The following is a 25,248-nucleotide window of genomic DNA, read 5'->3' on the forward strand; positions in this document are numbered from 1 at the left end:
TATCTTCCCTAACAGGGGTAAGCCATGACTCAACTTCTCATATTGCTGTAGCTGATAAGGTAAATCCATAGACAGACATATTTACTAATAGTCTCTCGGAACGTGTGACTACAACAAGGAGAATGTGGGGACTCGGGGACGCGTGAGGGAAGATGTCGAGGTGTGTGCGGAGCTCTTATATCCGGGGGGTCCGAACTATCTACTAATATGGATCAAACAATGACCACTCTGGGCCCTTGTATCGCTCATTAATGATTACCTTCACCAACAATGGAGAGGGGAACGTAGTGTGGTGTAGTCGGAATCCACAGATTAATCCAGTTTAAGATCTACCAGAGACCATACAAACCACAGAGATAATGTTAATGAGAGGAATACTCTACGGCTATGTCCTTTACGGCCACTATAGCATCTGTAATCTCCAGACTCGCAACGGCGTTCTTTCCTGTTACTTGCCACCACATCCGAGAAAATCGACCGCCCCTTGGCTAAGTCGGACAGTACCAAAGGTGAACTTCAGCGCGCGAAGGACTTCCCGGTTCATTTGAGCTCGCTACGTCCCGATGACTGCTAATTTATTCCTTGAAAGTACGAGCTAGGGTTAGGCTCGTGCGGGATATATTTTTAGCTCCTGTGTGAATGAAAGTATAGTAGCGATTATTTCTATCTTACCATATACACATGTTGAAACCAAGCCTATACTAGAAATATACAAAGGCGGTACAGTTCCGAAAATGAGAAAAGGTGCAATAGAAAGCCTTTGAATTGTGTTTCAGGGAATTTATTCTTTATGCCTTGCACAAAGAGAGACACCGATAGTCCATGCTCCCCTCAACTAATCCTAACACAGCAAAGGTCCTCCTTCCCACTACCCGCAATCGGCATCACTCACGTGACGCGAGGCTAATCAAACCGAGCAAACACCGGATAAGCCTACTGGATACGGATACGGGATATGACGGAGTTCGTCCGGTCTCTCTCCCCTCCTTCCCCACCATCGATATCTCGCTTTATTCATTTCTGTCGCATCTGCACTGTCCATTTCCCATACCCCTCCCATATAGCAGACCAGAGGACCACGCGAGCAAGAATGGCAGACGCACCCCCCTTTTTCATCTACAAGCTCGTCCCCTCCACGGCGCCGGTGCGCGAACCCCTTCCGGACCGGCTCCCCATCAGCGAGCTCGACAACCAATCCGGCTTCATCCACCTCTCCACCGCCTTCCAGGTCCCCAACACCCTCAAGCTCTTCTTCAAGGATGAGCCTTTAGTGTATGTGCTGCGCATTCGCTACGATAAGGTCGAAAACGATATCAAGTGGGAGAATCCCGAGGGGACGGTGTGCGGGCCCCGACCAACGGAGGGGCTGTTTCCTGTACGTTGTCTCTACTTGATAGCATCCTATGTATGGGTGGGGAAGAGGACAGAAGGATTGCTAACATGCCACAGCATCTGTATAACGGGCTCAAACTGGGCAAGGATGAGGTCGAGAGTATATCGATCTGGACGAATGAAGATGGCTGGGATAAGGCGCTGACGCAGGCGAAGCCTTGGTTGCTGTATTGACATCTCGGTTGATAATTTTATGGGAATGGGCAATGGGCGGATGGGCACGATTGAAGGCGGCGGAATGTAGGGACCAGGGGTCTTTGATGTAAGCATTGTGTAGTAGGGAAGTGTGTAGGAGAGAGGGGGGGAAGGATTTGGCGGTACTCTATGAAAGGTCTTGTTAATGCATAATTCGTTGCGCATTTTTATCCAGTCTCACTGGATTGAAACTTTCTACAATACTTTATTCCTGCAACCACGCGTGGGATGCATGTTAGAGCATAGGCAATGGTAATTAAATGTAAGTGAACGAAACCTCCAGATTCTGTGGCTAGATAGACCAGGGGAGTGCATTGATTAAGCCGCGCGTGTACATGTGGATGTGGGGCACGATGTGGTCGGAATCATGGTGCAAGCGCCCATTCACTTTCTATGTTTAGGATAAATAGAAATCATTCGGCAGAAGTCTTACCAAAGAAGTTAAATATCACACGAATATCCTTTAGAAACTATGCCACTTCCTGGAAACGAGCCTGCCGAGCAAGAAAAGCCATATTTGAAGATATAGTGATACGGTTTGCTGGCAAGGTGGTGTCTCACAATTCAACGAGTGTGCTATAATCTACTTGCGCCAGTTTGTGCAGTCATTAGTTCAACTAGCGCAAGAAATCCAACTCTGATGCCATTCAACAAAGATCGCCTGTACGTTGCTCTCTATTTCCGCGGAGGCAAGGCTAGAATGCCGGAAAAGGAGGACACATACGTATACGGATCCCATGATCTCAACAATGAAGCTGACCCTCACGTTCGAACAGTTACCACTGGGCCTTACACATCGGACCCAAACATTCCACCGCTCAGAGTCTAGGAGTACGCTATCACGCAAAAGAGCGACTCACCGTGGAAGGGAAGTCCGAGTTCATCTTCGAAGAGAGCGAGGTCTCCCCGCAGATGGTGCTTGTGTGCGTCGCGGTTGCGAAGATCCTGAACAAAGACCGTACAGTGAATATTCTCCGCGATACAGCTATCGGCCAGGACTCACCCGGGTGGAACTGTGTGTCTTGGGTCCAGGAAGCCCTGCATGCGCTGAATGTCGATTCACGAGCCCTGGGTGCGCGGATACCAGACTGGGAGAGGGTGCGCGATGCGGTGATGGTGTATTGCCAACGGAAGAAGGACCAGCATCGATTTAATGGGAAGGGGAATTTTGATAAGAGTGTTGTTCCTACGTAGAATTTGATGGTGGGGAGGGAACTTGCTGTTTGAGCTGGATCAGATATCTGAGAATCAACTGGGCGAGCATGTTTCCTTCCCAATTCTCAAGGATGATGCTGGGCACAACCTGATGCTCTGTCTAGGTGGCTATCTGGCCGATACTTATTTCTCAGTAATAAGATTCGCTTCATAGGATTCACCACCAATATCTTTATGCTTTTCAACGAGTATCGCTTTGAATTGAAGATTACTCGTCTCTTCTACTCCGTATTAAAGGCTGGATGTGGCGGAACAAGGCTGTCACGTTAATACTTGCAGAGTATTTCCTCGTCTTGCCACAGTCGGTCCAAATAGACCTATCATTGAAAGCGTAACAAGAGCGCAGAGTCTCACTGTGGGTGCGAATACCAGTATTAATGCCATAAATCCGAGCATCTTGACGGACGAGCGCCTCGGGGCTAGCGCCTGTCCCGAATAGGTAACTCGGGCCTGAATTCGCCGAGTGGCACAGAAATACGAGTATGGCCGGACAACCCAGAAAGTCCGGACTGGAAGTATAAGAATCAAAAGTCCGTCTACGCATGCAATTAACATCAAATTTAAATTGATCATTCATACTTGGTCGAACACGCGAAGCAAGCTGCATCAAGAACAGACATTTTCCAGAGAACAGCTACCCTTATACATCTTGAGCAAAGTACTTCGACAATGGTAGCCATGACGCTGTCATCTACGCTGCGCGAGCAGCATGTCGTAATCCTGGGCGGCGCATACGCGGGTCTCTCGACGGCTTTGAACCTACTTCGCATCTGTAACGGCACGATAACTTCCTTCGGGGAAGGCGGCAAAGGAGGAAGAGGAGGTCGCGGCGGCGGCGGAGGTGGCCGAAGACAGATGCTGGCGCCTCAAGCCCCGCAACGCATGCCCAGAATCACCATTCTCGATCCCAGAGACGGGTTTTGTATGTACCCCCCTACACAGTCAAGAAATGCAGCAAATCCCTGACAGCCGAGTCTCACAGATCACGCAGTCGGTACTCCCATGGCACACACAACAAAAAGCTACATCGAGCACCCGTGGCGGACCTGGGATCAGATTGAGGAGCTGAAAAGACCGTCGGTGTCGATCCTGAAGGGCATGGCGGTGCGAGCGGACCCGGAGACAAAAAGACTCCTCTATCTCTCTTCGGAGTCAAATGGGCGGCAGCAGCAGTTTACGCTGGATTATGACTTCTTGGTGGTAGGCACGGGGTTGCGACGGCCTTGGCCGACTGTGCCGGTTGCTACAACCAAGTCGGAGTATGCGATGCAAGCAGGGAGATATATTGACCGACTGCGGACATGCGATTCGGTGGTGGTAATCGGTGGAGGTAAGTTGACTCCTAGCAGGGAGTTGGCAGAGTTGTGGCTGATGAATTAAGGTGCCGTGGGAATTGAGATGGCAGCTGAGATCAAACGCCGTTACCCAACGAAGCAAGTGACATTGGTGCACTCCCGCTCGGCACTGCTCTCGTCCGAGCCGGTCCCATCAGAATTCCAAGACCAGGTTCTGCAGATCGCTCAGCTTGGTGGGGTGAACGTGATGCTCAAGAACCGCGTGCTGGGTGTCACGGAAGGGCTTAGGAACGCAAAAACGATCAAACTTGAGGATGGCAAACATCTCACTGCCGATGAAGTGATTTGGGCAACGTCGTCAGCTGCTCCGGTTACCGAGTTCTTGCCTCACGAGGCTCTTGATGAGAAGGGGTTCGTCAACGTTCTTCCATCGTAGGTGATAACATCGTCATGCTCGACATTTTGGTATTGACCATGACACTATAGAATGCAATTTGCTGCAAGCATCCCCAACCGCCAGACCCACTTTGCAGTTGGTGATGTGATTGCAACACCCGGAATTCGACTCGCCAAAACAGCCATCCGCATGGGACGTACAGCAGCCATGAACATTGCCCATATGATGGTATCTGCCGAACAGGCTCACGGGTCGCAGCCATATTTGGCCGAGATGCGCGGGCCCAACAAAGGGTTGAGCTTGGTAATTGGTAATTCCGGTGCGTCTTTCGATGAGAAGACAGGGGATATCTTCTGCGGCCCGGAGGTCAAGAACGGGATCTTTGGTGATGACATGGCACTTCATCGTAAGTGTGGCCTCCTTAAACTATGATGAGCTAGGATGCTGATTTCTCGCAGGTGCATTGGGTGCGCTTGGATTGCCGCTAGATTCATGAGATGCATATAGCGGGAGAGCCAAGGGGCCAAGTGAGATGGATACAACGGACGCTATTTCCATAGATGAGGATACATGTTTTTGAGAACGCGCGGGAATAGATCATGCTTGTATATAACTTATCCCAAGCTTTCTAGAACTTCAGCTTCTTGTATCTGTAGAGGGGTTTGACAGACACAGCCCAGGAAGGAAGACTTCCTACTGGAGCGAATGAGGAACACCATAATTCAGTCTTCGGCCAAGCCGAACGAACAAAGTAGGCCATGATGATCGCTCCAAAAGGGTATTTCTTCTGCGGTTTTGATCTGCGTGGAGCTAGACGTATCCAAGTCGCCAACTCGTCTTGGCTCTAGGACCTGGATTGCAGAAGCCTTTAAACCCAGGGTCCCAACTCGATCAAGCCGGTTGGGCGGGTACGGTTGTTGCCCGTCAACTCCCCACGTATAACCAGGCTCCTTGGGACGCAAAGATGTCCAGACATCAGTTAAGCCATTAAATTCGAGAAGTTCGTCGTCCTCGTCAAGAACGGGATTGAAATCACCGGCCACAAGCCCACGTCCGGCGGTGCGCAGAAGGGAGGCAACCATAGATATTTGTCGAGGCCGGTGGGATGGCTTGATCGGCAAAGAATCTAGATGGACGTTCACCAGCCGAATTCGTGTCGCAGAAGATGCTTCATCCGTTCTGTGTGAAGGTACAAAGATGTCACAGCAGAGCGCATCTCGACCGAAATAACTAGGGAATCTGACCCTCCATATAGGGCCGGCGACAAGGCTGTGGGTCTCTGGGTTCGAAGGTGCAGCAAAGCGTGCTCTGGACAGTAAAGTCACTGTCATAAAGGGTCGGTCATTCCACGAGAGGTCATCACAGTCGCTTGAGAACCAGGTTCCACGTATGCGCTCGTCCTCCAGGATCTGCTGCAGGGCCGGCCTTGAAACCTCTTGAAGGAAAACAATGTCTACGGGGGGGTCTAACTGGGTGAGATACGTGATAATATCGGTGGCGCGTTCCTGAGCTTGAGCAGAGCCCGCATCGATGTTCCATGTCAGTAACACCAGATTTGATGCGTCGCCCCCTCGGCTTGGCTCTCCATGGTCACTTGAATCGGCATCCGTGTGAGTGGGGATCCACTTTTGGGCAGGATCGAATTGATACCAAGATTGAAATCTGGGATGCAGGTCCTCTCGATGGGGAAGCGGTGCCTCACGAGTCCAGGATAGTGTGTTTGTCTGAGTGCGCGTGTTGGGATCCATAGGTGACGACTGTGATAAATGATGGTAAATGTACTGGTGTTGATACTGAAGGTGTGGAAGAGAAGACGGGGAAACGGAGGAATCTCAGGCAGCCAGGCTAGTCCAGTCGAGGAGCCGTGCAGTCGGCCCGCTGTTGTTCCGTTCCAGACTTGCCTTTGTGCCTTTGTGCCTTGATGGTCGCAGCCTTGTTGCCTGAGAAACATCCCGTTCCCCCAACCCAGATTTAACTGTATCAACCATCCACTTTTTAAGTGCTTTAACTCATCAGTTCTTCATTCGCAATAGCTGTTTTCACTGTGTACTGTGCTATCTGCTCCCCTTCAATGTATTTACCAGTATTTCTGTGCAACACAATGAATATGCATCTTTTATTATCACGATACAACCTGACTCATGCTCAGGGGCAAAGATTCGCTCGCTTAAACTAACCGCTTTTTAAAGCGGACTCGCCGTATTCTCGAAAGATCCGACGAACCAGCGTGTCTGAACTCATTGAGATAATGCCTTCTTTCAGCCTCAGTGGAGTTTCGGTTTTTACCTTGCTCTTTTTGTCGGGGCCAGACCCTTCAGCGAAAATTCCTTATAATCGATGGAGATCCACCAATCTTAAATGACTGTCTCTCTTTTGCCAGATCCATTTCCTCATTCTTTAGTTCGGTGCATTCTGGCCTTCACAGACAGTCACTCTTTTCGTACTCTCTCTGTGGGCTGACCAGTCATGCGGTCCTTTTCTTCTCTTTCTGCTGTAGTGCTTTTGGTGCAGCCATTCCTCGCTGCGGCGGAGACCAAGGTGGTAACAGGGACTACCCAGTCATGCACATGGACTGATAATGCCTTGTCAAATCCTTCATTCGACTCCGGAGTTCTTACTCCCTGGGCTGTATACAATGGATATGGAACTGCATCGATTGTCGCCGATACCTCCGGCGACGGAGGCTACGTGGCGTAGGTAAAGCCTCTGTTTGGAAATGGGTAACCACTGACACACAAATGAACAGAGCAATGGTTCCCAGCTCATCCTCATACGCCGTCCTTTACCAGACCCTGACCGACCTGGTCGCGGGTGATACGTACTCCTTGTCTTTCGACTACAAAATCCAGTCCGCAACAAGGTCGGGAACATGCAATTTCTACTTTGCCATCGACGGCATTGTCGCATCGAGCCGGATCACTACGACCGTCAATGGTTACATCCAATACGGCACTACGGAGACCGACTGGCAGACCTTATCGACCACCTACGTGCCCACTAGCAGCAGTCTGGACATGTACATCCAGGTGATCTGCAGCTCCGGTATTCGCGGCATTGCAGCTCAGCCGACCATCTACGTCGACAATACCCAGTTCTCCAACCCCAACAAGGAGATCGAGATCTGCACGGATGTGGCCTATACCTCGACCATCACGATTCTTCCAACCCCAAGCGTCACTCCCACATCGACGCCTGCTGTGACTCCTTCGCAGGCAGTGACATCCAGCGCCAGTGTTATCCCGGCAGCATCCTCCAGCGTCGTCGCAAGCGCGTTCTCCTCGTCCCAGCCGTCTGTACCTTCGCTAGCATCATCCTCCGCAGTGGTGCCGTCATCCATCAATGCAATTCCCATCGCATCCACCCCTGTCATTCCATCAAGCCAAATCGTCTTTACATCCCAGACGCCTCAAGTTTCCAGCTCGCTCACTATTCCGACTTCTTCCCCCGCCGTACCCGTGTCCACTCTGATTCGTTCGAGCCCTGCTGTCGCTCCATTCTCGTCTACAGTTGTCTCAGTGCCGGGAGCAAACTCAGTCACCCGTTCTGCCACCCCCAGCCCCAGTGCAGCCGCATCGTCTTCCAGTGTATTTGAAGACGTCGTGACGGTCACAACTACCGTCTACACAACGGAGCTGATCGTCGAGACCAATTGCCCTGTCCTGGACTACTGAGCTAGAAACCTTTTCTTCCGTACACTTTATTCACATGAGATCTAAGTATATTTAATACCAATCATTGTTCCGAGAGCTTCCCAGTCTAAGTTCCTACGATAGATTTTTATAGCCCGAATTTACTCAGCGACAAAATCAATCACGATATCACTGTGGAAGATCTCAGGAATTTCAAGGCAGATCCGCAGTCGATGAAATGTGAACTTATCGAGTAATGAAGAGCTCGAGCTATTGACTAACAACTGTCTACGGCAAAACCCAGTGGTTTCCCCTCATTAAGCTATCATATTACTAAGACCGCAGGATATTGTTTCCAACACGTCCCCAAAGCTGCATAATCCGAAGCGATTAAAGCCGCCTTTGCCCATATATAGATAGATACACAACGAAAATCCGAGCAAAAACCACAGCAAATTCCAAAGCCCAATCCCACCAACAATTTCCCTGCTTAAAGAGGACAATCAAAGTAACAAGCGCAGTACCCCTTCGCATCGAAGACGGTATCATCCTTGCCGCAGACGCAGTTGGTGCTGTCGGCCTTGGACTGGATGTCCTGGCCGGCGTAGCGCACCTCGACCGAGGTGCAACGGGTGAGGGTCTTGCTGGTGTCCTGGCCGCAGTACATGTCGACGGTGTAGGGCAGCACGGAGGTGAAGGTTTGCCAGGAGTTGAAGCGCTGCGACATCTCGGAGATGATCTTGCCGTTGGGGTCGGTGACGAAGCCCGTGTGCGAGTGGTAGTTCTGAGTGCCCAGCGTCGGGCCCATGTACATGGAGGCGTCCTCGTTGGCGTAGCCGGCGATGCAGCGCTTGCCGTCGGGCTTGAGGGTGGTGATGGCGGTAGCGCTCGTGGCCAGGGCCGCGAGGAGGGTGGTGGCGGTGGTGAGGAAGTGCATTGTGGAGGCTTTTGGGGTTTGGGGTGTTGAGAAGGTGGGAGTGGCTTGGTTTGAGGGGATTTGAGGTTGAAGAGGAAGAGGAAGCTGGATGATGGGATTAATGAGTTGAGAAGGGATTCGTCTGCTCTTTATACTTGTGAGTCTGTCTATCTTCAGAAAACGTACGATTCTCGACCTTCCTGAACAGGTACAGGACCTTTCGGCGTGGACGTGGAGATGTCTCACATTCTTGAATCCTGATATGGAGACGCGAGATAGTGTCTACTACACCAATGCTTCTTCTTGAGTAGAGTCAGGGTCCTCCATGGAGTTTGGCTCTTCAAACTGCGGAGGGCACGGAGCGTGGGGGCGATCTCCACTTCTCGTCTCTGCCTAGTACAGATAAGGCTGAATGTGAATACGCTGCTAGTGGGTCTTGCATCGAATTTGCCCAGAACACATTCACTGATGGTTTCCTGCAGGCAGACCGTTGGAGAGCTCTAGTACCCACCAATACCAATCGAGTATCCGACTCTGAATCACTGAGCCTCCTTGGAAGTGTACAATCAGAGAAAAGTCTTCAATCTGTGGTCGGAGTAGGACCTCTTGCTTCTCGGAATCCTTCCGCCTCTAACTTAGCCCCTGTTGCCGTTTCCGTGCTGGCTCTAGACAACCCTAATCTACTTCCCTTCATCTTCCCCATCTGAAGGTCTCACATATCCGAAGAAATTACCATTAATGCGTTAGCGTCACCGTTCTTCTCCTAATCATAGCGGGGAACAAGCTTCCTTTGCCCTGCAGCAATATTTAACATGGGGGCCGAAGGAGTGGAAGAGGCTGTGAGGCTGTAGAAGCGGGTCCTGCAGGGTCCACCCCTCAGCCTTCCGACGGATACGAGCGCCGGTTTGGAGACCAGGGTCTGACGGCGTTGGGGGGGTTTTACGGGCAGCCTTAAAGCAGGTTCAATTGAGGAAGGCAGACCGAGAGACTTGGGCATTGGGAGGTGGCACGCTGAGTTGAAATACTCCGGCACAGGTGATGAGCACTGTCGCATTCGCAATCCTGGACAACAGGGAGAATGGTCTGCTATCTCACGAGCTCAGTGGACTCTAAAGCGCATCATCTCTGGTCCGACTGACAGCCCATCAATGATACCTTCGCAGTCTTCTTGCAGCCATTGATGCTGGTTCTCCGAGACTGCATAATTCGAAAGTTGTCTTGTCCATGGAAGGGGGCGGATTACGTTGTCCTCTTCGCCATGATTCAGCAACTGCGTGAAAGCAGACCTGTTCCAAAGCTAAGCAGCTACCTCCGAATGCTTGTTTGTTTTTTTTTTCTGCGTCTCAGTACTATGGCGCCTCTGTTATGTCCTGTTGCAAAAGCAAAGGTTGAACTGTTGATTCGTAAAGCAGGCTGCCGCTGCAACATTCGTTTTCGGCTTTGACTCCCCCCACTTAGCCCGACCCCGAGCGCAAGACCGAGGCCGACCCCGAGCCCGCGGCGGAAATACCCAATCCAGCCACAACCTCGGATTTATGCAAGGTAATGACTTTTTTCTCGTCTTATGGCCGAGTGCATGCACGCCTGAATAAAGGAGCATCATGCTCACTACTTATCTTTAGTCTCAACCGCATCTCATCCCCGGCAAAAGACAGAAGTCCAATCATGTCTCCATCGGAAGAGAATCATCAGCACCACCCGCAACAACATGAAAACACCGTGCTAGCCCGCGTCCTGGACGAAATGGGGCTCGTCACCGTCTGGCGGTCCCCGCGCGACGTGAAGCTCCTCTGCGCCCAGCGGTTCGTGCGGCTGTTCGCCTACGGGGCCTCGACACTAATCCTCGTGTCGTATCTCTCCGCCTTGGCCATCTCGGAGGAACGCATCGGGTTATTTATGACTTTGACCTTGGTCGGGGATGTGGTGATTAGTTTTCTCTTGACGTTGTTTGCGGATGCGATGGGGCGGCGGGCGGTCTTGTCGTTGGGGTCGGCGTTGATGACGGGGAGCGGGGTCGTCTTTGGCCTTGGGGCTGGGTTTTGGGGGTTGCTGGCTGCTGCGGTGCTAGGAGTTATTAGTCCAAGGTATGTCTTTACGAATCTCTCCATTGCGCCTTTTGATTTTCTATTAAATTTTTTTTTTTTTACTTCTTACTTCTGTTTACTACTACTTGTGTTGGCCGTATGTGAGGGGAATCCTGCTAATCCAGCTTTCAGCGGCAACGAGATCGGCCCCTTCCGGGCGGTGGAGGAGTCCACGCTGGCGCATCTGACCCCCCACGAGCATCTAAGCGACATCTTTGCTTGGTATTCTCTCCTCGGGACGGCGGGGACGGCCCTGGGCATGATGTCGTGCGGGTGGGCCATCAAATTCCTGCAAGTCACGAAAGGGTGCGATTTCATAGCCGCCTGCCGGGTCATGTTTTTCGGGTATGCTGCGGTCGGGGTGGTGAAATTGGTTCTGACCCTCTGCTTAAGTCGAAAGGTGGAGGCGATCCAGGAGGAGGATCGTGTGGCGGAGGAGGCACAGGAATCTGGTGAGACTGAGGCGCTGCTGGGTGATAGTCCACGCGCAGAGTCTCAACAACAACAGCAGCAGCCGCCAAAGACGGATAAGCCGTCACTCTTCGCTGCGTTTGATCGTGACCTCCTGAGCCTGGTGCTCAAGCTGTTCCTGCTTTTTGGATTGGACTCGTTTGCTTCAGGGCTTGCGTCGCTGTACGTCCCCCTCTAAAGGCTTTGGCATTCCATACGCATACTAAGCTGGCTGCAGTTCCTGGATGACATACTTCTTCAAGCGCAAGTTCTCACTCCCCGAGAGCGAGCTGGGGTCAATTTTCTTTACCACCTCGATCATTTCCGCTGCGTCGATGATCGTCGCATCTTCTATTGCGAAGCGCATTGGTAACGTCAAGGTCCGTGGCAGCCCTTTTGAATCCTCTTTTCGAAATTGGTGAGACTAACTTCTCTCACAGACAATGGTCTTCACTCACCTCCCCTCCGCCATCTGTCTCGCCATGATCCCATTCCCGTCCGCTCTTCCCCTGGCTCTGATGTTCCTGATCTTGCGAGCGTGCACGCAGAACATGGACGTGGCCCCGCGGTCGGCCTTCCTGGCCAGCGCGTTGCCTTCGGACAAGCGCACCGCTATCATGGGCGCAGTAAACGTGGTCAAGACCAGTGCGCAGAGCATGGGCCCGCTGATCACCGGTGTGCTGGCTAGTAGAGGGTTGTTCGGGGCCTCGTTCACTGTGGCTGGTGTCTTGAAGGCATGCTACGATATCGGCATGTTGGTTTGTTTTGGTGGGCGGAGTGCGCGGAGGTAGATGGAATGGGCTAAGAGAACTAGCCAAAAGCACATCCAAAAGCATTGTTTAGAATTGAGGGTTTGTCATTGGACGCACAGGTGCTGTATGTTGCTGGTGAGAGCGAGGATGCTCCGCTCAGCTTCATGCATTGTGCCACGATAGATTCCAACCAATGTTTGCGATATTACTACGGTCACCTTGCCCGGGAACTGTGTCACGAATCGGTGGGGGCAAGGATCTTCACTCATTATCAGCACCTCGTGCCACCCTATGTTGAAGAAACTCGTATCGCGGATTAGATCTCGATGCCGTCGTTTCTGGGGGGGAGCAGGGGAATTTCCGGCAGTGTTCATTCCCCTGACAGGGTCGCTCCTGCCTGCGTCAGTATTTATTCTCCGAGGGCTTGACATTCGATCGACCATGGTTCCAGTAACTACAACACTGTTTTCTCATAAACTATTAGTATCCACTATACACAGCGAGCACGTTAAACGCGACTCTATTCCACCTCCATTAGACATAATATGAAGACATAAAGACAGCAGCCACTCACACCATTCACTCCCCTGCGAAAGCATCCACACAATGTCCGTCAGCGACCTCGTCGTCGACACCTGCATCATCGGCGGCGGCGCAGCAGGCGCCTACGCCGCCTACCGCCTGCATCAACTCAATCACACCGTCGCCATCATAGAGCGCGGCCCTCATCTCGGCGGCCACACCGTGACCTACCGCGACCCGATTATGACCAACAACCAGCCCATCGACTACGGGGTCACCTGGCTCCAGAACCTGCCCGTCATCCGCGACGCCTTCGCCCACTACAACATTCCCCTAGTCAAGGAGAAAATCGAGTATGCGATCGACATGTTCGACTTCGCCACCGGGGAGCCCATCACTCCGATCCCCGCCAACGAGACCATCGCCGCACTTGACCGCTACGAAACCCTCCTCGCCCAGCACCCTTACCTCGAAACCGGGTTCGAAGACCTCCCAGAGCCCGTGCCGGAGGATCTGATCGCGCCCTTCCAAGAATTCATGGACAAGTACCATCTAGACGGGCTTCTCAACACCTTCAGCTCGTGGCTCAGTGGGCTCGGCGAGTGGCCGGACTACCCGACGCTGTATGTTATGAAGTACTTGGGGACAGACTATCTGGCCGGCCGACTTCGACTGGGGTGGGTGCGGCCGCAAAGCCACGACGCGAGCGAGATCTACCGGGCGATGGAGCAAGAGTTGCGAGTCACCCAAACTATGCTGTTCAACAGTAGCGTGGTGAGGGTGGATGCTCGGGACTCTGCTGCTGATCGCGTGGTGGTGGATGTGGCCACGGTGGACGAGACACGAAGGCAGGGCATATTCACAAGCCGCCTCCGCATCCGTGCAAAGATCCTTCTCTTCGCTGCGCCTCCCTTACCGGACAACCTCGAGGTGCTGGGCTTGGATGAACGGGAACGGTCGCTGTTTCGCCAATTCAAGGACCCATGGTTCTACACGGCGCTGATCCGGGTGGACGGGTTTCCTAACGACACCTTCCTGGAGAACCACGGCAGCAAGCAACCCTTTCATCGCCCGCGTCTTCCGGCTGTGTTGGCGTTTCGGCCAACGGATGTGTCTGGAATTGTCAGGGTCACGGTGGGGAGTACATCGCGGGGTCTCTCGGAGGCGGAGGTGGAGAGGTGCATCCGCGCCGGGGTGGACAGCGTGCGGCGCAGGTTGGGCGGCGGCAACGTCTCGGACCCGAAGATCCTGGTGGTGCGCGATCACTCGCCTTATACATTGACAGTCTCGGGAGCGGCGGTCGCGGCGGGGTTCTATCGGCAGCTGAGTGCGTTGCAGGGCTACCGGCGGACTTACTACACGGGCGCGACGTGGGATACGCATCATATGCCTCAGGTGTGGATGGTTACCGATCAGGTCCTGCAGAGGCATTTACTTCCCGGGCTGCGGGGGATGAAAGGTTGACATTCCTGGGGCTTGTAGGCTAGACCGGGGGAGGAGTCTCTCCGATGTATACACTGTTACGGTTTGGCTAGATTTGCAGCTGGGAAGTTCGTATTCCGATGTCGTGCGACGATCCTGGGTTGCAATAATCAGATAGTGGTCTGCCCGGCATGTATACTGAGATCATGTGCGAACATGAAAGTGGCGATTGTCTCTATAGATAGGACGAGATCTAGTCCCAGCTGTCTCGCCCATCTTGGTGCCACTGTTCACTCACTTCCCAGCTGCTCTGTGCTCAGAGAAAGCCAATGGATACATTGTGCGTCTGCGCCGCTATATACATATTTCCCATTCGGGTCTTTTATCTCATCTCACAGTTACCGTAGTTACTACAAGCTCGGTCGCGAGTTTGTACATTTCAGGAAGGCGGTAACCTGTCCGACTTGACACTGCGAAGTCGACCCTCATTATAAACCACAATTTGGTAACGAATTTAGAACACCAAAAAGAAATATGCTTAATCAGATTTCAGAGAAGTCAATGCAAGTTATGGTAATTTCAGATCCGTATAATCGACTCTAAGTGTATATCCGATGGCCCAAAACAATGTGCCGTCAGCACTCACACCCTTATCGGTGAAAACATATATTCCCGCACCGGAAATCCCTCCAGAGGGCCCGACGCAACTAAATTCTTCCCCCAAACTGCTGTTATATGTACAAGACAGTGGCATCCCCACGATCCACCCCTTTTATTTGAGAATCAAGAAAAAGCCGAAAATTTACTGCTTCTGCTCCTCCCCGGGCACCAACTCCTCGAAGCGACGGAGATCCATCTCCTTCTCGAGCAGGGGGATGACGTAGGGGTCGAAGGTCTTCCAGTAGGGGTTCTCGAGGTGGTACTTCTGGGAGCCCTCGTTGAGGTAGCGCTCGACGATGCAGAAGTCCTGCTTGTCGTGCACGCTCTGCATGACGAACCAGGAGAGCGTCTCCTTGTCCTTGGAGTAGACGGCCGAGGCCTCGAGGAGCTTGGCGTGCAGCTTGTTGATGCTCTCCTCGTCGGGCTTGGCGCGCATGTCTGTCGTTTCCAGCAAGTGGTGTTAGTTTTGCGGGTTTGAGTTTGGGAAATTGGGGAGGATGAGGTTGTGGGAGTGGGCGAAGTTGAAGGGTAGGGATTCACGTACGGACAACGATGGTGTAGACCATTTTGGCGGGGTTTGTGGTTTTGTGAGGGGTTGAGGAAGAGGTGAGTGAGGTTGGAGGAGAGTTGGACAGTGAAGAAGCCCGGGGAACAAGCAGGGTGGTCGGATTGTTTTTGTAGGTTGGAGAACCAACCCCGGTTGACTGCGCTCCTGAACCCCCCACCCCTCATGGTCTCACCCTCTGTGCCCCTCGGTGGGGCAATGGGGGGAGGAAAGGCTTTCAGCTTGGAAAGTTACTCCATACTTTGGCCCGGTGAAGCGGGCGGATGTTCCCCGCGTGGTTGCGGTCGGATGAGTTAGTTCACAGGTTTCTACAGGTAAAAGCTAAAATATAACAATGTGTTGGAGTTAGGCATGGCGATCCATTCCGATTCAGCTGGCTGGGCTGGCAGTAGGTTTGTGTATTTGCATTAAATGAATCGCAAAGCCGAAGGTCGCTCTCCGAATCTTGAGGGTAGGGCATCCCGATCAGGTGGATCCGAACTCTGTTTCGGTGTTTCTTCGGGGGGCCACCGATGCCGGCGATCCCATTGGCGGGAGAGCAGGAGTCGTGCGTCATACTCCAGGTTTATTCTCATCGAAGCAAGTCATTGGGTGATGTCTGTACAAAGTGTATGTAATTCAGCTTCAGGTTGGTGAAGTGTTGCCTCTGGTTAACTCGATGCTGCCCATTCAACCGCAGCAGTTCCTTCCAGCTTTCATAGGTCACTTTTTGTGGCCAAGGAGAAAAAATGTATAGAAGGCATGGCAATGGGAGATACATGTCCAATAAACTTGCGAAAGCGTCATTCAAATATCAGCTAGGCTAAGATGCCCAATTGAAATATGAGGACCGCTCTTGATCCTTAACACTCATCAATTGTGTTCCCGTGGGGGAATACGATAGGGAGAGCAGAATCATGACCGCCTATCGCTCCTGCAAGCGGTGACGGCTCGGAACAACAGATGATCCACAACGCGGAGCCCTAGCTTGCCTGTATGTAAGTACCGATTAAGCCGATAGGACTCAGCTTCATGATATGACACCTAATTTCGATTAATTGGAGAGGCTCTGTTCATGAGCCTGATTCTCGAAGAGACAGACAACAAGAGTTCAAGCCAAGGCAGCATGCTACTTGACGTGAATCATAGTAGACAGAATACTCGACCTGCTGCGACAAATAAGAATCGATATTCGATAACATTGTTCCATGACTGTCTCTTATCAGTTGGGTGTAGTCTCTGCAGCATAAGAAATGAACCAGTGCCCAGTTGAGTCTAGCGTCATGTCAAAGCGGAAAAGTTCGGGTGGGTCATAAGTGTGCCCCTCGCACAACCTCCGGGGAGTAGAAAAGGCCACAAAAAGTAACTCTTGGAAGTTTCTCCGATGCGGGGAATCGAACCCCGATATCCTGTGTGAAAGACAGGTATGCTAGCCGTTACATCACATCGGAGGTGGTTGAAGAATGAAATGGTTTTGATTCCCAAGTAGCAAGATAGGTATAGCATCACAGCATCTCGACACTGTGCCCGAGTCTTCCACCGCCCCCACGCCGGGAACCATAGTCAGAACTACTCAATTAGGCTAAATACTCTTGGGAACGTGACTGGTAAGCTGCAGAACTGGTCAGTATCACCTCTTCTCAAGTGTTTGACATCTACTCTACGTCGAGGTCTCTATGTTATATAGCGTTGCCCTTATTGCTAGTTGGAAAAAAATAAGACTCCGCTACAACATCAATTGTGCGAGTCCGGAGTCCCCGATAATGAGTTGTGCTGTTAGGATGGAATAGAAGTGAGTTATTCTTCTACAACACCCTACAGTCGTTGACGTGAGGTAGGGCTGGGTCTGACCGTGCAGTCCAGCCCGGCATTCGCCCTAATAAATTTTCCGTCCTTGCCGGCAATCCAGTCTCCGGGGCTTTGGAACTGGGCATGCATGCCCAGGCGCAGAAGACCTTCACAACTCATGACTGGGCATCTTTCCGCAGCCCAGGCCTCGGCGAATGTAGTAGGTAATTCCGAGGAGAATCACCTACGTACCTCGAACATCTTCAAGACTCTAACCGTATAACCCCTCAACCATGGTCCAAGAAAACACACAAACCATCATGGAACGATCCATCACCCTGCAGAACACGAGTCAGCTAGCCCGCCTTGTCTCAAAACCCCCTCATACTCCTCCTTCCTCCTGGGCCTCGTGTCAGCCCAGATGTCCCTCACTCGCCGTGTTCCATCCGCCACTAGTTGGTTATCTGATTGATCCAGCCACCCCCGGCCAACCCGAATGGCACGCTATGCTGGCATCCGCATCGTTGAAAACGGGGGGAACATGGGTTGACAAGTTCATGTCTGCATGTCTCGTCCCTTCAGCTGCACCGAGCAGGCCACTCAGCCCGCCGGGTCGCAAAAAAAAGAACCTCATCAGTTACCTAAAGGGGCAGGCCGGATCCGCTGCGAGCCGACGCGGGATGCACCCTAGCGCAGGTCGGCAACCAGGCACGGAGCGATAATCGCTCGTATTCCATCTGCTTTCGGCACAATTAGAAGTCTGGACAAGTTACCTAGACTGACGCTACGCCGCTAGTTTCGTTTCGTTTCTAGGTGGCGAAAAAAAAAGGTCGCCAGGGTCTTACCCGAAGAGCGGGGGGTTTTCGTCTTAGTGTCGCCAAAACCACAACTTGATCCCTGCTTCGATACTGCCAAGACGGTGCGTGTCTTGCCGCTGCAGAATTCCATTCGCGCTGTCTCAACTATGGGGCTAATTATAGCACCAGAAGAAGTATGGTAGTATCCAAGATTGGAGATGGGTCGGTTCGAAGAGTCCCCTTCGTAGGAAGAAAAAAAAAGAGACCCCTGCGGGGGTGTACGGTGGGGTTGTCAGCCAGCGGTTCCATGGATCGGATCGACTATAAGAAGGGGGAGGAAGCAGCAGGGCTGGTCCTGATTTCAACCATCCACCAAAATAAATCCTCATCTCAAACAGCCATTCGAACCTGCAATAATGAACGCCCTAACTACCCTCCTCACCGTCCTCTCCGCAGCAACCAGCACCAGCGCCCTCTCCATCCAACCGCGCGACCCGGCGCCGGCCTCCATCACCCCGCCGGAGGGGTGCCCCATCCCGACCTGGGAGGTGACCTACTTCCACTGGTTCAACGGCTCCAAGTCGCTGGACTGCATCCACAACCCGGCCGACATCGCCTTCAAGGACTGCCTGTGCGGTAACGCCTGGTGCGACCAGGACCCGGCCACCTGCAACGGCACCATGGTCCCCGTCTGCTACACGGGCATGCCCAACTACCAGCCCTGGGGGTACGGGCCCCCGCAGACGTTAGCCATTGATTTCTCTGATGGCCTGGAGTGCCGCGACACGTACATCGGCTACCGCATCCACGACATCGCCCACGGCGAGTCCAACTGCGGCTACGCCGACCGCGGCCTGGGCCGCATCGTCTCGTTCTACGGCACATCGAACGAGGACGTCTCCGTGGGCCACATGGATTATGAGCTCGGCTCGGGCCATGCCTTGACGTGTAATAACGGGAGCAAGATCACGTACCATGGCAGTGTGGATTTCCAGTTGAACTGCGTGCATGATGCGTTCTTTAATGCTACGTGTGATGCGGCGCCGTTTGAGATTCCGGTTTTGAGCTACGAGTGGGTTTCCTAGTTGACTTTTGGAGGGGTTAGGGATGGTGGTAGTGGGGTGAGCGGGCATGGAAGGGAGATTGGGGAAGGAGTGGGGAGGGGACCTAGGGCTGGGGACCGGGCGGGTGTAGATAGCTACCTGTGTTAGATGTGTGACGAGCAATGAATATATGTATGTCTGTGAACCATCGAACTATGAGGGCATGACTGCGTCGGGTGAGCGTGGAATCAAATCCTAGATCTCCGTCCAATATCCAATAATGTAGGTCCGTATCTCAGTCCGCAGTGCAATGCACAGCTCACTGCGTCGGCAACGGAAACTCCGCACATCCCACCGCCAACGCACTCACCGGCATCAGGCTCGACACCGTCCCGTTCGCCCCGAAGGCCATCGCCTGCCCATCTGGGGTATACGCGGGCCAGCCCATGCGCGGCAGGGCGTAGACCGGGTCCTTCACGAACGCCAGATACAGATCCTGCCAGCACGTCGACACCGCCCGCTGCAGCGCCGTCGGCGCACCCCCGTACCACTGGTAGGTGCCGAACAGCAGCGGCAGCTCGGAGGCGTGGTACGCCCCCTCCCACGGCCGGGGCGAGGTGTTCGGGAAGTGCGCCAGGTTGTACCAGCGGAAGGTGAGCGCGGAGCTTTTGTAGCGTAGCCTGCAGGCAGCTGTCAGTCATTCCTGTTCCGAGCAGAGCTTTTGTGGACAACCTCACTCGTTATAGTAATTCGCCGGACACTGATCCGTCTCCAGCGTCTGATGGTGGATATACGTCTGGTTCGGGCCCTGGGGTCCCACCCACGCCACGAGCGAGGCTTCTTCGTTGGCGTTTGTGCCGAGGATCGCGGGCTTTGCAGTTCCAGTTCGTCAGCGTATGTCCCCCAACCTTTTTGATCCCCCCTTTCTTTCCTCTCCAATAACACAGCACGTGGGGAAACCTACCAATCCCGAATGATTCCCATCCAGCGCGCGCTCCGTATAGTTCGCAAATTTAGTCACCCCATCCACGATGGTCGTGAACTTCAGCGCCGGCGTGTCCGCTCCGAGGGTATAGTTCTCGTAGAAGGCCACCAGCGCCTCCGCACTGACATTGTGGCGCATGCACGCCAGCTCCTCGCTCGCACTCAAGTTGTGACCGCAGCCGAGCTGCTCCGCCACGAAGGTGAAGTTGCTGTGTGTGACGTCCTTGCTGGCGCCTGTCGCGAACACGCTCCCGGAGTGCATGATCAGCCCGTGCACGATCGGGTCCTCCGGCCACGCGAAGTTGAAGTAGTCCACGCTGGCGGCGCCGGAGCTCTGGCCCCACAGCACCATGCGCGAGCTGTCGCCGCCGAAGGAGGCGATGTTGTCGCGCACCCATTCCACGGCGAGGCGTTGGTCGAGCAGGCCTTGGTTGGTGTTTTGGTTTGTGGCGGCCAGGCCGGCCGCGTTGGGGAAGCCGAAGATGTTGTTGCGGTAGCTTCGGGGGTTTGTTAGTTGTTGCGGTGGTGGTGGTGGTGGTGGTGGTTTGCGGGATGAGGGTGGGGAAGGGAGAGGGCAGTTAGGGCTGGGGATTTGTCGTAGTGGACCACTCACTTGACCGCAACGACGATGTGTTCTTGGGTCCGCTGAATCCAGGGACTCGGGTTGAATCCGTTCGTCAGCAGGCCTCCCTCGTAGAAACCGCCACCGAAAAGCCAGATGAGGACCGGCAAGGGGCCTGAGGTGCGCGGGTGGAGCGGCGCCCAGATGTTCAGGGTGAGACAGTCTTCCGACCAGGGTCCGTAGGGCTGCAGCCACGGGGAGTCGATGGTGTAGACCGACGGGTCAGTGACGGTGGTGAGAGGGTACTGGGGGCAGTTGGGGGAGATTTTGGTGGCGTCAATGGTGCTGTTGGCATGCGCTTTGGGTTGCGGTGGTGCAAATCGGAGATCGCCGAGGGGGGGTTCGGCAAAGGGCACGCCCAGGAACTGAGCCACCCCCGGTGTTGATCCGTTGATCATGCCATAGACCTGACCGATCGTCGTGTTCACCTTCAAAGAGAGGGCGGTCGCTGTAGGGAGGAGCAAGCCTAAAGAGATGAGGGACCTCATCTTGTTTGCATGCGCTTGCTAGATACTGCGTGTTGTGGTCCAAAGTATAGACTACCGTGGGTTGCTTTATACTCCTGCTCTTTGTCCTGGGTATGGCAAGGGCGGGATGATATTGCCGAGCCAAGATCGGTTTACCGGTTGTGCCTGCGGAGTTTAGTCCTCACCAGGCAAGGACCAAAAGGTTAGCTGATGGAGTGGACCCTAGAGTGTAGAGTGGTGCGGGGAATCCGGGGTGACAACCCCAACAATGACACTCAGTCATGCGGGATGGTGCGGGTGTACTCCAGACGGAGGTCTTCCTATGGCCCAGAATTGCCGGTTTCTGCATCCCTGACTCGGTTTCTTGGATATCGACAGAGGGGATGGCCGGTTCCCCCGTCGACGGCGGCTGAATCCTTTGGCGGACGAGGACTTGCCGAATCCTGCTGGCTTGGCTGAGGGCTTGTGGAATCTGACTCGCCAATTATCGTCAGTCGACAGACTACAGGAACACATGCGAGCTATAGCACTGAGATTCTATCTATCAAATTCTATGAAAAATGAATCGATGTATTAAGTTTGTCCGAACGTGACCATCGGCAAAAGCCACAAGATTATCTGTCATACATCCAAGCAGGGAAGAATATCCGCACCTGTGATGCAAGGCTGTGCAAGACTCCAGATCTCGTGGTTCAAAAGCAAACCTGCCCCTTCTAAGGCGAGGGCGATGGGCTCTTCGCCTCAGCCCTCCGCGCAGCCTCCTCCCTCTCTTTCTTGCGCCACCCCGCCGCAAACCTCCACTGAATGAAGGGACCCACCAACGCCAAAAGCTGCACCGCAGCACAGATCGTGAATGCGACTCTGACTCCCACCCCATCGATCATCGGCATGATGAAGTTTGTGCCCCCAGCCGCAAACAGACAACTCGCGAGGTTCAAACTGGCGCTGGCGGCCGCACTCCGCTCGGAAAACACATCCACAAGGTAAGTCATGATGAGCGACTGCGTCGAGACCGCCGTCCACCCGGTAATAAGCGTCGAGACAATCGGCACCGCGATGTGTACTTTGTGCGGATACTGGATCGTTCATCAGAACAAGATGATGGAGCAGCACTGCAGGACCGAGAAGATGGGCGTCAGGCGCAGACGCGCTCGTTCCAGGGGGAAATCTGCTTCCCGTGTGGAGGCGAGGGCCGTCGCACTGGTGGCATCGGTGGTATATCTAGAAAACGCACGCTGTGACAAGCTAGTGGGGACCCCAGTAATCATAGATACAGATGCTCAACATTAGCCCCAGTGCATTAGTGGTAGTTCGACCTACCCAGACAGATCAATCGACGCATGCATAAGAAGCACTGGGAAAGCGGGCGATCAAATACTAAATCTCGTTCATCTGATTTATGAAGTGTGTGCAAACTGGATCTATTGTGTTCACACACTAGGAAGCACCTGGAATCAACTTGTCAAGGCAATGTGAGCTAATCGGTACTTGGGCGTCAATTATCGAGTAGACTGTATATTGACAAAATATGCTCGTGATAAGCATGCATAATCCGGATTTAAGCTTCTGACTGTCAGCCAGATGCAGAAGATTCAGGCCTACAAAACAGAACAAATGGGAAGCCGGGGTACCGGTCGGTCACTGTCATACTGGCAAGGGACCTTCGTTGGATTTGTGCCTGTTTGCTTCCTGGTCACTGGTCTCTTCGGCACCCTCTCTTTCTTGATGGGCCGCTAAGTACTCTGAGATCTCCAAATGACTACGGGCATTGGAAATGTCTAATGGAGTACGATTTGCCGAGTCCGTCGTCAGAGTGCGTGCTCCTGCTCCCACCAACAGCTCACAAATCACCATGCTGCCGACAAAGGCGGTCTCGTGAAGTGGGGTCCAACCGTCAACATTTTTGATTTCGACGTTCGCTCCGTGTTGAAGCAGCAACCGAACGACCTCTACGTGGCGTTGCTTCGCGGCCTCCTGGAGGATGGATCGTCCACGCTCCCCAACGGCGTCGATATTAGCCTGGAATTGTAGTAGTAACTTAATCACCGATACATGGCCCTTTCTCGCGGCAACGAACAATGCGGTCCGGTCGATCCGGTCGGCCATATCAATCTCAGCCCCGTGCTGCAGCAGCAGCTGGCATACCTTCCTGTGGCCTGCAAAAGCCGCTTCATGGAGTGGGGTCCAGACGTCTTTGTTGCCGAGATTCACGACTTCCACGGCCCCATGCTTGAGAAGCACTGTCACGGCTTCAGTCCGGCCTGCATTTGCAGCGGCATGAAGAGGTGTCCACCCGTGATCGTTTTGGATCGTCACACTCGCGCCATGTTGTAAGAGGAGTTCGACCAAGTCCATCTGATTATATTGCGCAACAAGGTGAAGGAGGGTACAGCCACATTCTAGCCTTGAGTCAACACCTGCCCCCATTTGAAAAGGAGCCTCTGGCAAGCCCCCACAGAGAGTGTCGAGATCCTGATGTTTCAAAAACAGCTCGTTTAGCTGAGACTGTGGAAGGTGCCTTAGATCGAGCTGGTCTTGGGCATTTCTCGTCGGAATGCCTGTAGCAAAGAGAGCTGGTTTTTGACCCGGGTTCGGCTCGGGTGCGTTTGCAGTCTCTGCATGAATTAATGTGAGTGATTTGTCCATTCGACATTCTAACCTTGGTTTTCTTTGTCTTTCGTCTTCTCTTTCTTTCTTTGTCTTTCGTCTTCTCTTTCTTTCCTCGTATCCTTCTCTCTTGAGGAGGCGAGGAATCCGAGTTGGGGGCTGGGAGATTACTTCATGGAAAACCTACCAGAAACAATATCCGATTCGTCGCCGTCCGTACTTGCCGATTTGACCTGATTCGGGGTCTCGAACCAGGCATGCTGTAAAGCCCGAGCGGCAGATAAGCGTCGAGCAGGCTCCACCACAATCAGGGCCTCAATGAACTTTTGGCTGGTCAAACTCGAGTCCACTAGCCGAAGTTTCGAGCACGGAAACGGACCTCCCCGCACAAAAGCCCGGACATGGGAAGAATTCTTGAATGGTAAGGATCCCGTGAGGATATAGAAAGAGATGACGCCAATGGACCACATATCAACTGAATTGGTGTATGCTAGGTCCCCATCCTCGTCTTCCATGACCCCATATATACCATCCCGCACTTCGGGAGCGAGGTACTGGGGTGTGCCGATAACCGTTCGCAGGCGGGTCCCGTCTTTGACTCGCTTGCTGATTCCAAAGTCACCGATCTTAACATGCCAATTAGGGGCGCCCTGCACCACAAAAATGTTCTGGAAAAAGAGTGGTCAGATTATTCGAGCGTGTCTTTGGGGTTGAATCTCATCCCTTGTCTTGGTCTACAGGGTGCGAAGCGAGGGAGGCACTTACCGCCGGCTTGAGATCGCGATGAACGAATCCGTTGTCATGCAAGAGCTGGAGCCCCGAGAGTAACTGAAAGATGATCGTCCGAGTCTCCGCTTCCTGCAAGGGCTGGCTCGATAGGTATTTTGACAGATCCCCAAGTTCAAAGTACTCCATAGTGATATAGACCGAGTCGGGATCCTCAAACCATCCGAGCGACTGGACGAAGAAGCTGGTATACTTAGGCTGCGAGAACCGCACCATCGCTTGGATTTCGCGGGTATAATCCATATTGTGGTGAAACATGATGACCTTCTGCACTCTTTTCACCGCACGGAGCTTAGGCGGCTCACTGTCGCTGCTGGAACACGTCTCTAACCAGACATGTCCGAAGGCGCCAACGCCCAGATCTTTGCTTTTCACCCATCGTTCCTGCTGCTTGCGATTCCACCAGAATAGGGAGTCGAACCAAGTGCTAGGCTCTGCGGACCCATTGTGGGTGACAAAACCTGAGCCAAAACTGACAGGGAGCTTGTAGTAGCTTATGGGGATCGTTATCTGGGTCATGTTGCAGTGAAGATCTAGGGTGGAAATGAAAGACACCGGGCGGTGATGGGGTTTGATTAGGTGTGACCGGGCCAGCAAAGACCGGGAATTTAATGTCTCCTCCGCACAGCATGCATGGGGTCCAGGCTGCACCGTACATTTAGCAGTTGTGAAAAGGGTCTA

The 25,248-nt window shown here is 53.2% G+C and overlaps 12 protein-coding genes and 1 non-coding gene across 13 annotated transcripts; 8 read left to right on the forward strand and 5 right to left on the reverse strand.

Annotated features, from left to right (window-relative positions):
- Positions 1-991: 991 nt before the first annotated feature.
- BO82DRAFT_339094 (DUF952 domain-containing protein) lies at positions 992-1,750 on the forward strand. The gene is made up of 2 exons (XM_025633462.1): positions 992-1,375; positions 1,450-1,750. The coding sequence occupies exons 1-2, from the start codon at positions 1,091-1,093 to the stop codon at positions 1,564-1,566; spliced, it is 402 nt and encodes a 133-aa protein (XP_025490293.1). The 5' UTR covers positions 992-1,090; the 3' UTR covers positions 1,567-1,750.
- Positions 1,751-2,227: 477 nt separating this feature from the next.
- BO82DRAFT_366312 (uncharacterized protein) lies at positions 2,228-2,781 on the forward strand (the record flags this gene model as incomplete). Its single annotated transcript, XM_025637034.1, has 2 exons — positions 2,228-2,250; positions 2,364-2,781. 2 exons carry the CDS (start codon positions 2,228-2,230, stop codon positions 2,779-2,781), a joined length of 441 nt encoding a protein of 146 aa, XP_025490294.1.
- A 690-nt stretch (positions 2,782-3,471) lies between these two features.
- BO82DRAFT_287370 (pyridine nucleotide-disulfide oxidoreductase-like protein) lies at positions 3,472-4,926 on the forward strand (the record flags this gene model as incomplete). Its single annotated transcript, XM_025631577.1, has 5 exons — positions 3,472-3,625; positions 3,674-3,724; positions 3,785-4,132; positions 4,184-4,529; positions 4,584-4,926. 5 exons carry the CDS (start codon positions 3,472-3,474, stop codon positions 4,924-4,926), a joined length of 1,242 nt encoding a protein of 413 aa, XP_025490295.1.
- Positions 4,927-5,057: 131 nt separating this feature from the next.
- Positions 5,058-6,285, reverse strand: BO82DRAFT_120660 (endonuclease/exonuclease/phosphatase family protein). Its single transcript, XM_025629881.1, has one exon. The coding sequence runs from the start codon at positions 6,240-6,242 to the stop codon at positions 5,217-5,219; it is 1,026 nt and encodes a 341-aa protein (XP_025490296.1). The 5' UTR covers positions 6,243-6,285; the 3' UTR covers positions 5,058-5,216.
- Positions 6,286-6,875: 590 nt separating this feature from the next.
- On the forward strand, positions 6,876-8,204 carry BO82DRAFT_393421 (uncharacterized protein). The gene is made up of 2 exons (XM_025638677.1): positions 6,876-7,187; positions 7,241-8,204. Exons 1-2 carry the CDS (start codon positions 6,961-6,963, stop codon positions 8,163-8,165), a joined length of 1,152 nt encoding a protein of 383 aa, XP_025490297.1. The 5' UTR covers positions 6,876-6,960; the 3' UTR covers positions 8,166-8,204.
- A 2,578-nt stretch (positions 8,205-10,782) lies between these two features.
- On the forward strand, positions 10,783-12,364 carry BO82DRAFT_375961 (putative MFS transporter; the record flags this gene model as incomplete). The annotated part of the gene is made up of 4 exons (XM_025637507.1): positions 10,783-11,123; positions 11,256-11,756; positions 11,812-11,953; positions 12,014-12,364. 4 exons carry the CDS (start codon positions 10,783-10,785, stop codon positions 12,362-12,364), a joined length of 1,335 nt encoding a protein of 444 aa, XP_025490298.1.
- A 567-nt stretch (positions 12,365-12,931) lies between these two features.
- Positions 12,932-14,595, forward strand: BO82DRAFT_433688 (FAD/NAD(P)-binding domain-containing protein; the record flags this gene model as incomplete). Its single annotated transcript, XM_025640894.1, has 1 exon — positions 12,932-14,595. The coding sequence occupies one exon, from the start codon at positions 12,932-12,934 to the stop codon at positions 14,309-14,311; it is 1,380 nt and encodes a 459-aa protein (XP_025490299.1). The 3' UTR covers positions 14,312-14,595.
- Positions 14,596-14,925: 330 nt separating this feature from the next.
- On the reverse strand, positions 14,926-15,556 carry BO82DRAFT_355879 (putative quinol monooxygenase). The gene is made up of 2 exons (XM_025635571.1): positions 15,474-15,556; positions 14,926-15,367 (listed from the first exon to the last, which is right to left on the reverse strand). Exons 1-2 carry the CDS (start codon positions 15,493-15,495, stop codon positions 15,072-15,074), a joined length of 318 nt encoding a protein of 105 aa, XP_025490300.1. The 5' UTR covers positions 15,496-15,556; the 3' UTR covers positions 14,926-15,071.
- Positions 15,557-16,852: 1,296 nt separating this feature from the next.
- On the reverse strand, positions 16,853-16,924 carry BO82DRAFT_t221. Its single transcript has one exon. It is a non-coding gene; the product is annotated as a tRNA-Glu (tRNA).
- Positions 16,925-18,181: 1,257 nt separating this feature from the next.
- On the forward strand, positions 18,182-19,156 carry BO82DRAFT_355880 (uncharacterized protein). The gene has a single exon (XM_025635572.1). It carries the CDS (start codon positions 18,475-18,477, stop codon positions 19,141-19,143), a length of 669 nt encoding a protein of 222 aa, XP_025490301.1. The 5' UTR covers positions 18,182-18,474; the 3' UTR covers positions 19,144-19,156.
- Positions 19,157-19,273: 117 nt separating this feature from the next.
- BO82DRAFT_339111 (chlorogenic acid esterase precursor) lies at positions 19,274-21,195 on the reverse strand (the record flags this gene model as incomplete). The annotated part of the gene is made up of 4 exons (XM_025633463.1): positions 19,274-19,781; positions 19,839-19,972; positions 20,066-20,582; positions 20,699-21,195. 4 exons carry the CDS (start codon positions 21,193-21,195, stop codon positions 19,421-19,423), a joined length of 1,509 nt encoding a protein of 502 aa, XP_025490302.1. The 3' UTR covers positions 19,274-19,420.
- An 878-nt stretch (positions 21,196-22,073) lies between these two features.
- On the forward strand, positions 22,074-22,641 carry BO82DRAFT_120706 (uncharacterized protein). Its single transcript, XM_025629882.1, has one exon. The coding sequence runs from the start codon at positions 22,165-22,167 to the stop codon at positions 22,462-22,464; it is 300 nt and encodes a 99-aa protein (XP_025490303.1). The 5' UTR covers positions 22,074-22,164; the 3' UTR covers positions 22,465-22,641.
- A 1,496-nt stretch (positions 22,642-24,137) lies between these two features.
- BO82DRAFT_250092 (serine/threonine-protein kinase) lies at positions 24,138-24,963 on the reverse strand (the record flags this gene model as incomplete). The annotated part of the gene is made up of 2 exons (XM_025630870.1): positions 24,138-24,431; positions 24,547-24,963. Coding segments are annotated over 2 exons (711 nt in total), but the record flags the coding sequence as incomplete, so codon positions are not given.
- Positions 24,964-25,248: the final 285 nt, after the last annotated feature.

The sequence above is a fragment of the Aspergillus uvarum genome, assembly GCF_003184745.1.
Source record: "Aspergillus uvarum CBS 121591 unplaced genomic scaffold BO82scaffold_40, whole genome shotgun sequence".
NCBI lineage: Eukaryota > Fungi > Ascomycota > Eurotiomycetes > Eurotiales > Aspergillaceae > Aspergillus > Aspergillus uvarum.